Here is a 14,969-nt window from a genome sequence, read left to right as displayed (position 1 = left end):
CATTCTCCAACTCGCACTACACCAACATCCAATAATATAATCATGTTCACCGACTGTTCAACATTCTCCTACTCGTAAATCTCCTGGAAGAAAGAGCCCAAAAGACACCACATTCAATATAACAATACAAATATATAGATGCAATGCTCATCCATTTTCATGCACCCCCTCAAATTGGCAAAAAACAGCACCTGGACATGGGTGGCTTATGCCTCTATAAATAAATTATTGATGACCCCCCCTCAAGACAATTTTACCCCGCTGTAAACTGTAGCAGAAAACTGCAATAAACATATTTTTTTAAAGCAAAAAACCCACATGTGTGCGTATACCTTCGGCCAGCCGTTCAAATATACTAAGCCCAAAATTATAACTTTTTTAAATTGCCGTGTCATAATCAGTAGTATCAGCTGCATGCACTCCAGAAATATTTTGTTGAGAGTCAAGATTCGAGGCATTGAAAAAAAAAAAGGCAAGGCAGAAATTTTTTTAAACATAATGCAGTGTTACGAAATGAAACAATTTTCCCTTTCTCCTAACCTTCGGCACTAATATGACCTTCTTGTGTTGCAGGTGCCGTAAAACACTAAAAATATTTTTAAAACCTTTCTCCTAACCCAAATTTTGCTCTCTGGGCTGAGGACATTTGAACAGCGTGTGAAGGACATGGAAACTGTAATACTGAGAATGTTGACCGGGGGGGTCCAAGAACTGGGAAGATTCGAGAAGCATAACCTGCGTATCACTTCCCTGTGTCACCGTTTGATCAGCTGGAAGGAAGGTCTTTGTGTGACAAGACCTGTGTCTTTCCCATGCTCTGGGAGGGGAGGCATGAACCATTTCCTACTTTTGCACAGCAAAGAAAAAATTGGTCCAAAAAGCATTCCCCAATGGACAGACTTGCGTGAAGTTAACTTCGCTAATCAAGTGGTAGGGTACACCAGTCTATGATGGCGGTCACTCATGGGGAAACGTACCACAAGATTTAACAAATTCACTAACCCTTCGCTCTCAGAACCCACACTGCACACCTATTTTAAAAAAACAGTCAACAATCTACATAAAGTCAAAGGGACACACAAAGTTTTCCATTGTGCAGACTTTCTCACTGCCTCCCTTCACAATTTCTGAACATTCAGTTGTTGTACCCTACTCAGGGTTTTCCTGTACCCTACTCAGGGTACATAGTTCTGCATCCTATGATAAATGCTAGAGTCCAACCAACCAACCCGGGGATGGGGGGGGCAGAAGATAAAAGGACAGTCCTGTCCCACACAACATTTTTGACGAGAACCCTCCTGACTCTCCACCACTTGGATAAAATTGTCCGTGTTTCACGCCTTGATCGACCCATCACAGACACAAACAAACGCTGTCCCGGTCGGTAGTCTTTTAATATCAATGAGAAAATTGCTAGTCGTGTCTGTCAAGGAGGGCAAATCAAACAGCTTGCCTCAGCTTTTCCCCCTAAACTATTTCGTGTGGCGGTGTCGGGACCAAGCTCCCACACACGACGGTTGTTGAGAAAACACACACAGCTCAGTCATTCCCGTGCCGTCGTCTCACAATAAAAAAAACCCAGCTGAGATTCAGAGAATGCCGACTTTTATCATCATAACTCACCGTCTTTGCTCTTATTGAAGTGAACAAAGGAAGATACATCAGACTTTCTTAAAATACTCAAAGTTAAAAATTGCATAAACATTGCATTGCTGTCATGTGTGCACCTATTGGCAGGGAGAGGAATGAGGGGTACAGGGGCACACTCCAACACGCGCACACACACAGGCACGCGCACACACACGCGCACACACACAGGCACGCACACAAGCACGCATGCACCAACGCCATTCATAACACGCGCCCGCCTATGGACACTCTAGCATCATTACACACTTGTCTATACACAATCATTATCAATACTCACTCTTTACTCACTCCACCATAATTACACATTCGTCTATACACACACTTTCATTATATACACAACGTAATATACTCATCTATCAACACACCCACGTCGTTACACACTCAACTAGATTCAAACTCACTTCTGCGCAAAACAGCGTAGAGCCTTACCAGCGCACACGCACGCACCAACACACACACACATTCACGCACCAACACACACACACACAGGCACCGGTTATCAGTGAAAAGCAAAATTACACATACAACCATTAACAACAAGCGCACACACACACCGTATACAAACACACACACACACACATGTGTAACACCCAAACCTACATTCAGTGAACAAACATACACTTTCTGTTTCACCACAAAGCCAGAGAGGGTTTTTTTTTTCCCTTTTGGAAGAGGAAGTTGTAGAGGATGGATGGAGGACAGGAGAGAAGCGTTGATCAGGCCGTCCACACGAGACAACGACCGACCTCCGGAGGGGAGGTAAACACCATCCATTCCTCACACTCGGGGGCCACTCCCTCTTGTCCATTATCCCTTTCATCCGTGCCACAAAGAAGATCCGAACTCATCCTTTTCCTTTTCATCCGTGCTGCAAAGAAGAAGCAGCAAAGGACACACCGCATCCTGACGAGGGGCGGGACCTGTCGACATCACACGACTAGCCACGCCCTCTTAGCTGGAACGGGGTGAGGTTGGTGAGACAGGAGAGTGGGGGTGTGGAGGGGAGACTAGAAAGTGGGGAGTGGCGAGGTGGAAGAGATGGAAGTACGGCATCACGGTGACAGGAAAGTGGGGGGTGTGGTTGTGGAAGGGTGGCGGAAATATGAGGGAGTGGAAGGAAGGGCGGCGTAGTGGCGGGGGCGGGGCCGGTGAAAAGAGGAGGGAGTGGCGGGGCGGGGGAGGATGTGGGTCTGTGTGTGTGTGTGGCCGGGAGGCGGGGTTATGTCCTCTCCTTCTTCTTGATGGGTCGTTTGCTCATGTGCTTGTTGACAATCTCCTGTATGCGCGGCTTGTGCTCCAGCGTCTTGATCATGGAGAGGCGAGCCTCCGTCAGCTGGTTCTGGATCAGCTGGCAGCGCTGGATGTTGGCCTGTGGGAGGAGGGGAGAGAAACAACAGTCACCTCTGACCTCTGGCAGCTACGAAACAGTCACCTCTGACCTCTGGCAGCTACGAAATAGTCACCTCTGACAGCTACGAAATAGTCACCTCTGACAGCTACGAAATAGTCACCTCTGACAGCTACGAAACAGTCACCTCTGACAGCTACGAAATAGTCACCTCTGACAGCTACAAAACAGTCACCTCTGACAGCTACGAAATAGTCACCTCTGACCCCAAACGGCTACAAAATTTCAATCTCTGAGAGCTACCACATAACGTCTATTTTCTTCATGGACATGATTATCTTGCTTTGTTTGAAATTACACAGCCAAATATGCAACGGTTATTGTTGGGTGATTTTTTGAGAATGTCGCAAAATCCTGCGTTTCCAGGGAAAACAAAGCCCTATAACCTAACACATTCAAGGAGTCAAAAGCACAAAATATATCATTTTCTGTTTTCATGGAGTATTTTCAGGCTGCCTCAATTACTTCAATCACAAATATCTTGAGTTATTACATAGGAATCAAGGCAAATAAACCAGCTTTCAGATGGTACCAATAACTCCACATGCCGAAAAATTGACGATTGATTGAGTAGATGTTCTACGGCACTATCGACACAATTTTGGTCATTTAAGCGCCAACAGAAAAATTGACGAGCGCCTGATTCCAACACGTGGTGACAAATATGGTAAAGCTCTCAAATTCCTAGTCTCAAAGTCCCAGAAAATTCAGAACAGCTGGCTGGCCTGACAACAGAGTGACAGGGCATGGTTGAAGACCGCCCCTTAAATTATCTAAATTGTGTCGATGAGGGCCTTAAGCATTTACACATATATTCTCTGTTTTCTTTTCACACGTTGTGGTCACTTGGCGCAATAATGCAACAGTGAACATTATCCGTTCCAGTAGGCCCGAGATGTCTGTTGCAGTCACTCTCCTGGCTGGGTAACCAGATCGGGTATTTTGTACTGCTGGCTGTGTGACTGCAAAGTGTTAAAGAGAAGAGGGTGGGTGGGTGAGACTGACCTGAGACATTTCGTGGATTTTGACGGCCTCCTCACCGGGGATCTTGTGGCTGGGCAGTTTGGACAGCGCTGCCTGGACCTCGGCAAACTGGGCCTCCATGTCCTTCTCCACCTCCATCTGTCGACACAACCACGCCGTTAGCTGTCGTCTTTTTGTTTAGTTTTGGAAGAGTTTTACGACACTTGCAACACAATAAGGTCATACAAGTACCGAAGAATAGATGTGTTACAAGAGAGTAAAATACACAAAAAATGGAGGAGAAATATGGACGATAGATGTTTGTAGAAAACAAGAAGCATACCATGTCCAAAACAAAAAAAAAAGATTTCTTCAGAATCATCCCTAAAAAAATTATGTTTAGAAGAAAAAAACATATTTTCATGTCAATTACGATAAGTTTTAGTTTAAGTAGGATTTTACGGTGCTTGCAATTGCATAAGGTCATATGAGTGCCAAGGGGTGGATACCAAAAGAGAAGTTCTTATGGGAACATCAGGCTTACTCAGTTCACCTCTCTAGCCTCAACAGCACAAAGTCTGCTTCGACAATCAAGGCACTCCGGAAATAGCAGTTCACAAGAAAGAGACAAATAAAAGAAGTAGAAGAAAATGACTATAGTATTGATGAGGAAAGAAAAAGCAGCAGTTCCTCCTTTCTATTTTGGCACAGTTATGAGCATGACATTGATAAATCAGCCCATTTACAATTCTATTGTGTATAAGAACATGTCAATATGCCCCCTTTGGGGAATGGACTTAAGACAACTCTAGTCAGTAGCACTGCCCTGGTAAGGGGGTACAATAAGTTGCATACAACCTGACAAATGGAATTCAAGAAAAACAATTGGATTCTATGCAAATTTAGTCAAAATTATCAGAGTGCTGAGCAGGTGTGTATCCCCCTCACTTAAAAATAAATAATCGTTGGCAAGCTGTTCAAATGTAATTTCACAAGAGAGAGAAAAACTTTTTCATTCTTTTAACAATGGTACCAGCATTATGGGGGTGCGGTGGCAGAGCGGTTAGTGCGCTCGGCTCTGAAGCGGAAAGTCCGGGTTCGAGCCTTGGTTTGGACAAAGATTTTTTTCGCCCCCCTCCTGCTCACCCAGCAGTAATGGGTACCTGACTTGGTTGATTGATTGATTGATTGGGTAGATGTTTTACAGCACTATCGGGTACCTGACTTCTAGTTGGGGAAGTAAAGGCTGCGTGGAAAGGAACTGGCCACCCTACTACAATATGCTAAAGGCCCAGGAAGTTGTCTCACTAACAAGGCAATTCCCATTTAACCAGGATTATGCATATTTCCTTGCTGTACTTTACAATTAGAATTCGAATTTCTGCTAAATATTTTTTGAACACGCGCAACTGATACCATTGATGAAGAAACAGAAATGTCTTTTTAAAATAAATTTTAGGCATAGTACATCTGAACAGCTAGCCGACAATTTGCCAGTATTGTTGCGACACTCACCAACTCCTCCAGCTGCGAGGCTGAGAAATAAAGTTTCCAGCCGTTCACTTTCTGCATAATTCCTCTTTGATTGGAAAGCTCATTCACTGTCGGTCTCCTCTCATCTGACAAAAGAAATACATAAGATACAAATTAGTATCCCCTTGAATGGCCAGCCAGAGCTTTCATAACAGATTCCACAGAAGCAATTAACTTGTATATATTGTGTATATATGTGTACATATTGTGTGTGTGTGTGTGTATATATTGTGTGTGTGTGTGTGTATATGTGTATATATTGTGTGTGTGTGTGTGTATATATGTGTATATATATATTGTGTGTGTGTGTATATATGTGTATATATTGTATATATTGTGTGTGTGTGTGTCTATATATGTGTATATATGTGTATACACCCATTGTCAAGGAGAAAAGTGGCCGTATAAGACAGGTGGCCGTCTTAGGCAGGACTGATCAAGATGAAGAAAACAAAACATTCCCATCTGAGTCCCCAATCGAAAGTAGACCCATTGTTGTTGTCTTTGTTGCTTTTGTTGCTTTGTATTTCGTTTGTAGTTTTCATTTTGTTGCTGCTTTTGCACAAGGGTGACAATAAAACGAAATGTATCAGACTTAAGGAAGACTTGAGTGCTGGGGTAAAACAAACACATGGGTCGCCACCACTCGGAGAACGAGGGACGCTTCTGTCATAAGTTCATGTTGACGCCCATTGTTACTTTGTTACAGACTGGGTAAACAGTGACCACTCATCTCACTTACGATTTGTGTATGAGTTCTGGGCGGGGCTTATGGGTTATGAGGGATCACACACTTCCCTCACCAGCAGCTGAAAATTGGTACCTATTGGTCAACAGTGGGAGGGGCCTACGCAACATGATCGGTTGGAGGGGCTACCTAACAACAACGACAGGTGATTGAATTATAACGGCTCGCCCACAACGCCAGGGGCCAAAGCACAATTTATGACAAAACGCAATGGAGTCACTAAGGTGGCCGTCTAAGACAGGTGTTATTGTTTAGTGTGATAGGGGTTGTGTGTTAAAATATTGTGGCCGCGGCCGCGGGACAGGTGCCCGTTTTACACAGTTAAATTATATAGAAAAAATGCAAGGGGGGAAATGGAAAGTGGCCGTTTGTACAGGTGGCCGTCTTATAGAGGTGGCCGTCAGGGCAGGTTTGACTGTATATATATATTATATATACACACACACACACAGCTGCTAACTTTTCAAAAACAAAAAACCGGCTACCCACACGGTGCAAGATGGTGGGCACTGGCCAAGTAACCCTTCCTCTGAACCCTGCACAAATTTGGTATCAATATAATGTGTATTTTCTATTTCCCTCTATACAAATCCACACTGCTCTTGGAGCTTAACCTCTGAACAGAAGAATTAGAGCAACTGAGCACGGTAAATTTTGGTCACTTCTGGGACGATTGATTGATTGATTGATTGGGTAGATGTTTTACGGCACTATCGACACAATTTTGGTCATTTAAGCGCCAACAGGTTTCACCGCTACAAAATCAGACGTGTTTTTAGTAAGAGTCTTTCAGAGCTCGCAACCGCACACGGTCACACTATTTTCATTATGCTAAAAAGACGATCAAACATTTATAAAAATGTTTTGGTAATTATGGAAAAGGCTTATTTACATTTGTATATACCATATAAATGTCAGTGTATGTATATACACACCGATAACGATAACTATATATTTTCATATTCTATTAAATAGTCCAAATTCTTTTATATAACTTAAAATTTTTCTAGGCTCTACGATGTCAAAAAGGGTCTTAATATCTTTACATTTAAAATATTTCTCAGGAACATAATTCAATTATGGGACGTTCGCTGTGTAGCACAAACTAAACATTACACATTTTCCTGGCATTACTCCATGAGGAAATGAAAAACTACGTAGGACAGTCAAATAATTTCTTGAAAGAACTGGGGTGAAAAATCTAGATCAGTAATCTAACAGTGTAAGAAGAAAATACATGCAACATTGTGCAACTTGAAGAAAGTTAGTTTTAGTAAGAGTTTTACGGCACTCGCAACTGTATATGGTCATATGAGCACCAGAAGATTAGAGGTGTTACAGGAGAGTAACAAACATAAAAAAGAAGAAGGGGAGATAAGGACGATAGATGTTTGATAGGAAAGAAGGAGCAAACCACACCAGAGCACCCGCCAACCACCCACAACTTGAAGTAAAAAGTAAGAACAAAGACAAACATACGCAAACAAACAAACACACACACAAACACAACCTCTAAATAAAGAAAAGATCATAAAGTTCCACAAATAAGGCAAAAAATTCTTTAACCCTATCCATACGTTGTGTTTTACTATCCATAGGGAACTCGGTGCCATCACTTTCCAAAGAGAAAATTTGCTTGTTAATCCGATCCGTACGATTTGCATAGCAGTCTGCCAAAATTATTTCTTGAGAAATACTGAAAGTTTCAAAGAGATCTTCATACTAGAAGTATTCTAAAATGTGAGGAAAATACAACCCCGGGGGGAAGAAAATGACCCCAGGGCGTATGGATAGGGTTAATTTATGAGTAATTAATACGTTTCTTTCTCCTTTGTTCTAAGAAGAGAACCAGACTCTATTGTGAAGACTGCCCTCCACTGGACACCCGAAGGACGTCGCAAAAGGGGCAGACCCAAAGTGACCTAGAGACGCACAGTTGAGTCTGAAATGAAGTCCTGGAATCATTCGTGGGGAACGCTGACCAATATGGCCCAAAACAGACAGAACTGGAGATCCTTTGTTGCTGCCCTAAACGCCAGATGACGTAATGGGTATAGTAAGTAAGTAAGTAAGTCCTTTGTGTGGCACAGCGGTTATAGAGCGCCCATTTAGTTTCGGCTGGCGCGAGGCAAGCACGCCCGCGCTTCCCCAGGTCACGGGGTCATTTACCTGCGCCGCCGGGGATTTCCCTAATCAGCCGAACACCGGCAGCGCTCTCGTATTTTTTGCAAAGTTTACCAGCACAGTGAGCCAAAGCTAATGTAAGATGAATATTTTAATAAAGACCACGTAAATATTCAACATATTAAGGAAGAAAATGAAGAAATCGGAAGAACATGGTACATTACACTTAAAAGCTGTGAAGTTCTCAAAAAGGGGACTTAATTTGATAAATGTGTCATGGGTAATCAATTATAAACATCGATTTAAATATGATTGCCCCCAACGAATTCAATCAAATTTGCACACAGGACTGAGAACATAATGAAATTTGTACTGACAAAGGGGCATATGCACGAAGTTTCTGGATCCGTAATTATTCAGGTTTGAAGTTGATTTTTGCAATACTCTTGCTTTGCGACCTTGTTTTTTCATAGCGATATCCACGATACATGTAACTACAGGACAGATCTTTTCTTGCCGATACACTTATGAAAACACAACCTAAACACAAAATACAAAAAGAACACAATATTGCTGGACTGGAGGAATTATCTCATTTTTCCGCTGTAAGCTTTCGTCTTTTGATGGGTGGTTCACACGACAGAGTAGCTCAGGGTGGGTTTGGACGTGTTGTGACTGCATGATTGTTTTGACGTGTTTTTCTTTGTCTGTTAGGCCACGGTTGCATGAATGAGCTCACCCCCTTGCTCACAATGGAAGGCCATTCCAAACCCACATTTTTGTATCCAAGGAACGCAGTGTTTCTCAAGGATGTGTTGTTTGGGGATGACCTTTTCTTTTGATCGATTTTGATTGAGTAGCACGTGTTTTACGGCACTATCGACTCAAGACCTTTTATTTGCCAAATATGTTTCTGTATAAAGACATATATCGTGTGATGCATGACTGAATATGTGGTATTCTCTCTAAAGTGATTGGCTTTCCATGTGCAATTACTGTGTGGATATCTTTGAAGGTGTCTTTTACGTGAACAAATTTCTCTCTCAGAACAATTAATGCGGTGTCTATTATGCTTTGATTTCGTGTACATGCAACTGTTCCTTTTGCTAAAAAAGATGCTAGCTGTCTGTACACATGGGCTGTGATGTATTTATGGCAGTGGCTTCCTATAAATGAACGGCTGTGGTAGGCCTGTGGTGTGATGTTGTGTTGTTTGAGGATGTTATCAAATTCAGAGCAGGCAGGACTTGACCTTGGAATAAGCTCCTCAAACTCTAACTCTGACAGCTGATCATGTACACTAAAACCCTTCCTCTCAAATCTTTCTGCTTCTCGTGGATTATCCGACAAAATCTGACAGCCCTGTAACAATTGAATGTCCTCCTCGGTTTTTTCCAGCCCTCTTTCATTTTTTGCCGTAGATATGCACATTTTGTCCTATTCCAGGCGTGCAATTCTCCATAGATTGATGGACCAGCTGTACATCTATATCATGTGCAGCCTCCTCAAGAAGGCGATGATGTTTGAGCACAATGCCCACCATATGATCACGTTGAGTGTGGCACTCCATGACAAAAATATTGTTAAAAATGACAACGAAATTCAGATGTAGTAGAGGCAAGAAAACTAAAAACAGCAAGGATGAATGTTCAAAGTGGTGGGTTGGTATTTTTAAAAATTCACAGAAAATCATAGAATAACTTCGTGCATTTGAAACTTGCACATGTAAATGAAAATTGTCACCACAGTTGATACATGAATTTCTGTTTAAATCGTTGGGGGCCGGATTGAAATATCTAAATCCAAACTGAAAAAGTTCTAAACATTGAAGATGCCAGTTTGAAAATCACAGACTTACTTAAATCCCTTGTAAAACTGATATAATCGGACTTACAAGAAAACAAGTTATACTGGCCTACAGGTCAAACATAGCACGTTACAATGAAATCTCAATCGGCCTTGTAGCATTTATAGTTTCAGAGTTAGGAGGCTTTCAATTCGCACTAAAACGCCATATTTACTACTGCCCCGGCACAGGAGGAGTGGCGCTGCGGTCACCCCAATTAACCCCTCTGACAAGTGATTTATGACTACGCGCTGGGCTGTCGGGCGGGGCGGGCAGGGTGGTGAGGATGGTCGGGGAGGAACCGGGGAAGGAAAACTAAGTGAGCGGTCTGGACGGTATTTTATCCGCTGTGGTGGAGCTGTCGCGCTAGAGACAGAAATGTTTTACCTTTGGGTTTGACGTCGGAGTAGCGGGTGAAGTGGTTGTGCCGGGTCTTGCTGTTGATGCAGTCGGGCTGGATGAGGACGTACGTCGGCTTTGGTTTGTTGGCCACCCACCGCACGCCATCCTCGTCTGTGAATTCTGGGAGAAAACCGATTTTAATCGCATTATTATCATTATCAATAATAATAATAATATCAAAAACAATTGTTACTATTTTAAGCAACTAGAGCCTGCGTACTTCAAATGGGGTTGAGAGAGAGAAAGAGAGAGAGAGGAGAGATAGAGAAAGAGAGAGAGGGAGAGAGAGAGAGAGAGAGAGAGAGAGAGAGAGAGAGAGAGAGAGAGAGAGAGAGAGAGAGAGAGAGAGAGAGAGAGAGAGAGAGAGAGAGAGAGAGAGAGAGAAAGAGGGAAGGTGGGAGGGAGATAGATCATCCACAGCAGCCATGCGCCCCTCACCTCCTTTGACTTCCTTCTGTTTGTTGCTGTGTTCCCGCACGGCCTCCTCCCTGCCGCGGTGCGGCGTCGTGCTGTTGTCCAGCTCCTCATCAGACGAAGACACATTGTCTTTAAGCTCTTCATTTGCATGTCTGGAGGAAACAATATTACATCTCATGAACACATAATTACATCTTAGGACCTTAAATTCAGAGGTAAGATAATACACATTATTACATCTTAGCAACGGAAGGAGATCCGCAGAGGGCCAGCCGACCAACAACACACAACCCTAACCAATTCTTGTATTGTTTGCTCAGTGGACCTTGTCCTCTGCAGAACTCCTCCCTTAGCAACACAAAAATTAAGAGATAAGACAATACTTTAGACTCCTTGTGTCGAAATTTTCTTGGCTTTACAAGAATGGGATGAAACCTGTGTCGACACATACATAAAACTTACATTGTACATTACTGCAACAGAAAAATTTCAATACGAAGAGAAAAATATAAGCGCACCACATCAACCACTTTTGCAAACGTTTTCGACTACTTCTTGGATGGGTACAATGTTGTCAAACTGCATACTACGAGATTGACCACTTTTCTGATTGGCTGCCAAGTTTCATTCATATCCATTCACGAGAAGCGGCGTGAGAGCGAGTTGAAGACAACAACCTTTGCGTTAGTGCGTCCCACGAAACACCCCCGCTGCGGGGGCCAAAAATCGGCAGAACAAAACGCGCTCGGTGGGCATTGCTACATTGCACAGTAAACATCATCATATGAATAACAATAATCATTTAGTCTTTTGACGATGATGATGTCATGTCTCACTATGACCCAAGTAAACAGCAACACACTCCAGGAAATGCCAAAGGTCACACATACTCCCCTGTCCCCTGTCTTCTGCTGTCTGTAAAGCTGGCGGTGTCCCAGAAGAAAGGTTTGGCATACGAGTGAATGTCCCTGTCCCAGGGTGGCTGGGCCATTGTGGCTGAGTGCTGGCTGAGTGCTGGCTGAACTCTGCTAACTCACTCAATTCACTCTCATTCAATCGGGCCCCTTCACTAACAGGGAGAGCTAAGTGGGGGGAGCACTTGCTTACCACAGGGCTACACCTGGGTGAGTTCTCATCAGTGGGGGTGTCTCTCTCACCAACTCTGTCCAGTTCATTCATGGAAGGAGGGGAACAGGGAGATAGGGAGAGGAAGAGAAGGAGAGGGAAACAGGGAGAGAGAGGGGAGAAAAGAGGGAGGTAGACAGGAGATGGAGGGAAGGAACGGCACAGAGCATAAAGCAATCTTTAAATTCCAAGCCTGGTCTGAACAGTTAAAGAGAAGAGACAGTAATTATATTTGCCTGTCCAGTTCCAGACTCAAGTTATAAGCCCAGCCCAGCCTCACCTCCAACCCTTCACCAAGTCCCGAATGGAGCAAACACCAAGCACATCATGGACAGTTTTAGAAGAAGTTTCACGAGGCTCGTAACTGCATATGGTCACATGAGCGCCAAGGGGTGAATGTCACCACAGAAGACCAAACAGGGAATCAGGCTTACTCTGCTCACATCTCTAGCCTAAACAGCACAAAGTCTGCTTTGACTATTAAGGCACCCCGGAAATAGCAGTTCACAGGAGAGTGACAAACATACAAAAGTAGAGGAAATGACGATAGTAAGGATGAGAAAAAAATAACGATAGTGAGGATGAGGAAAGAAAAAGCAGCAGTTGGAAAGTTTTATCTTCGAGGTTCACAACATAACAACACTGAACAAAAGAATGAAATCATCAGTCAGAAACGAGGTTCTGTTCCCCTCTTACTTACAACAATTGCTTTCTCGCTCGTTTCCGTGGCGAGGCTTCTGAAAGACTTCCTGTATGGCTGACAGCGGGTGATGCGGGGATGTTGTTGGTGAGAGAAGTGCTCGACGTTGGGCCTGGAAAGTGAACAAAAAACCCCCCAATAAAATAGAGATGCCAACCAACAATAAAAAAACATCCAGAGTCTTTCAGGCCACATGGAAATGCGTGCATGGGAACTTAAAATATTTACAAATCATGCTGTCTAATTCACCTCATATCAGGACCATTTTTTATACTGTATGGTGCAATGAGCGATTAATTCTACAACTACAGATTTCTGGATTTATCAAGACAATCAGCCCTCCTGAAACAAAAAGGCTTACTATGGTGGTAGAAACATCTTTTTAAGTCCAGAAACATCCAAGAGGGTACATCCCTTTCTCAAACATCAAGCACTGAGGAAACTGTCAACACATGAAGTAGGTAAAATTTAAATCATCTGCAACTCAACAAACCCAGACCCTTTTTTTAAAAACATGACAGACAATTCTAACAGAAATACAGGTTTTTTAAATGTAAAATTCAGTATAAAATAAGTCCACAACACAACAAAAAATATGTTTAACGCTTTATTTCCGAGGGGGGAACCCACTACACCTGGGCCTTTTTTTGGTGCAAAATCTAAAAATGACAAAAACGTCATAAAATGGGTCATAAAATCGAAACTAGCAAACCTATTTTGATAGTGCTTCATCTAATGAATGAACTCCCGGTAAAATAGACCTGTTTTCGGCAATTATCGAAAAGTAATTTGAGTCAAAGTCGTCATAAAGGAATGTCATACCTGCCAACATTACCTGGACCAAAATCTGTAGTTGACACAAATTTTTGTCAAAAAATCTGTAGTTGACCTAAAAAATCTGTAGTAGGCTATATTACCACTTGCTGCATACTTAATTGGGGACCCTTATCAATATTTTGACCCACACATACATGAGTGTGTTTGCGACTTCAAACAAATGTAGAAATTGACAAAGAACAAAAAATAAAAATTAGCAAGGACAATGAAAAATTAAATTTTTACCCAGCTTTAATGAAAGAAGAATGAATTCTTCGAATTGTGGTTTTTAAATTTAAAAAATCCATTCATAAATTAAAAAGTCATTGGGATTTGTTGTTTCAAAATTTTGGGGGACTTTATAGGAAAACATTTCCAAGAAGTGGGACATTTCTTGAACTGTGGCCGATCACCCCTCTGCACCTTAGCAAAGCAGTATCGGGAAAACCCGCAATGACGTCATTAGTAACCTGTTTAGTTCTAGCAGTTTTAACATTGAATTACTGTAAAACCCTCTGGTTTTAGGCAGTCAATCACATGCCGCCTTGCGATCACGCGCCTCTTGCGTGCAGGCAACTCGCGTGTTGGGTCCCTGATCTAGTTTCCAGCTCTAGTGTGTTATCAATGGATGGGAAGTAATTTTAAATTGGTACGTAAAGTGGAGGCCTACTACACACAAAGATCTGAAATTTTACAGCAATACAGCAGACATGAGGGGCACTTGTCGGTGGCTTATATCTCAAAATCGGTGGATCGGCAGTTTGACCAAAAAGTCGGTAATATAACGATTTTTTCTGTAGGGTTGGCAGGTATGGAAGGTGCCCGAGCCGCTGTCAGCAGGCCTTAGAGCTTTTGAAAAATGCCAATCATACCAGACGTACCATTTTCCAGACACTCGTCCCCTTCTCCTTTCCCTTTCTCATTGTGGTTGTGTGTGGGCGTCGTGGCGTCATTCGACGAGAGAGCCGTGTCCGTCGAGGACTGACTGTTCTCGCTCATTGGGGAAAAATTTCTGGAGGGAGGAAAGGATTGTTACTAATGATTTACACCCGCAACAGCACAACGTTTTTATTTTTAGGAAGAGTTTTACAGCACTTGCAACACAAGGTATTATAAGTGCCGAAGAATAGATGTGTTACAAGACAATAACATAAAAAAGGAACAGGAGAGATAAGGACGATAGATGTTTGACAGGAAAGAAGGAGCAAATCAAACTAGAGCACCCACCAACCACCCA

General features: G+C 42.8%; 1 protein-coding gene across 1 annotated transcript; it reads right to left on the bottom strand.

Moving 5' to 3' along the window:
- Positions 1–1,588: 1,588 nt before the first annotated feature.
- LOC101860622 (histone deacetylase complex subunit SAP130-A) lies at positions 1,589–14,762 on the bottom strand. The gene is made up of 7 exons (XM_005112213.3): positions 14,614–14,762; positions 12,917–13,028; positions 11,113–11,243; positions 10,660–10,794; positions 5,537–5,640; positions 4,064–4,180; positions 1,589–3,019 (listed from the first exon to the last, which is right to left on the bottom strand). The coding sequence occupies exons 1-7, from the start codon at positions 14,729–14,731 to the stop codon at positions 2,870–2,872; spliced, it is 867 nt and encodes a 288-aa protein (XP_005112270.1). The 5' UTR covers positions 14,732–14,762; the 3' UTR covers positions 1,589–2,869.
- Between the last annotated feature and the right edge of the window lie 207 nt (positions 14,763–14,969).

This window comes from Aplysia californica, unplaced genomic scaffold (genome assembly GCF_000002075.1).
Source record: "Aplysia californica isolate F4 #8 unplaced genomic scaffold, AplCal3.0 scaffold01208, whole genome shotgun sequence".
In the NCBI taxonomy this organism is placed as follows: Eukaryota; Metazoa; Mollusca; class Gastropoda; order Aplysiida; family Aplysiidae; genus Aplysia; species Aplysia californica.
The sequence above is the reverse complement of the archived record's forward strand: the minus strand, read 5'-3'. Positions and strand labels throughout refer to the sequence as shown.

Excerpts from the sequence above, each read along its gene's own strand:
- LOC101860622 (XM_005112213.3), bottom strand. The coding sequence starts at position 14,731 with ATGAGCGAGAACAGTCAGTCCTCGACGGACACGGCTCTCTCGTCGAAT. Across the intron at positions 10,795-11,112 it reads ACAGAAGGAAGTCAAAGGAG|AATTCACAGACGAGGATGGC; the intron begins GTGAGGGGCGCA and ends GTTTTCTCCCAG. Across the intron at positions 5,641-10,659 it reads CTCCGACGTCAAACCCAAAG|ATGAGAGGAGACCGACAGTG; the intron begins GTAAAACATTTC and ends TTCTTTTGTCAG.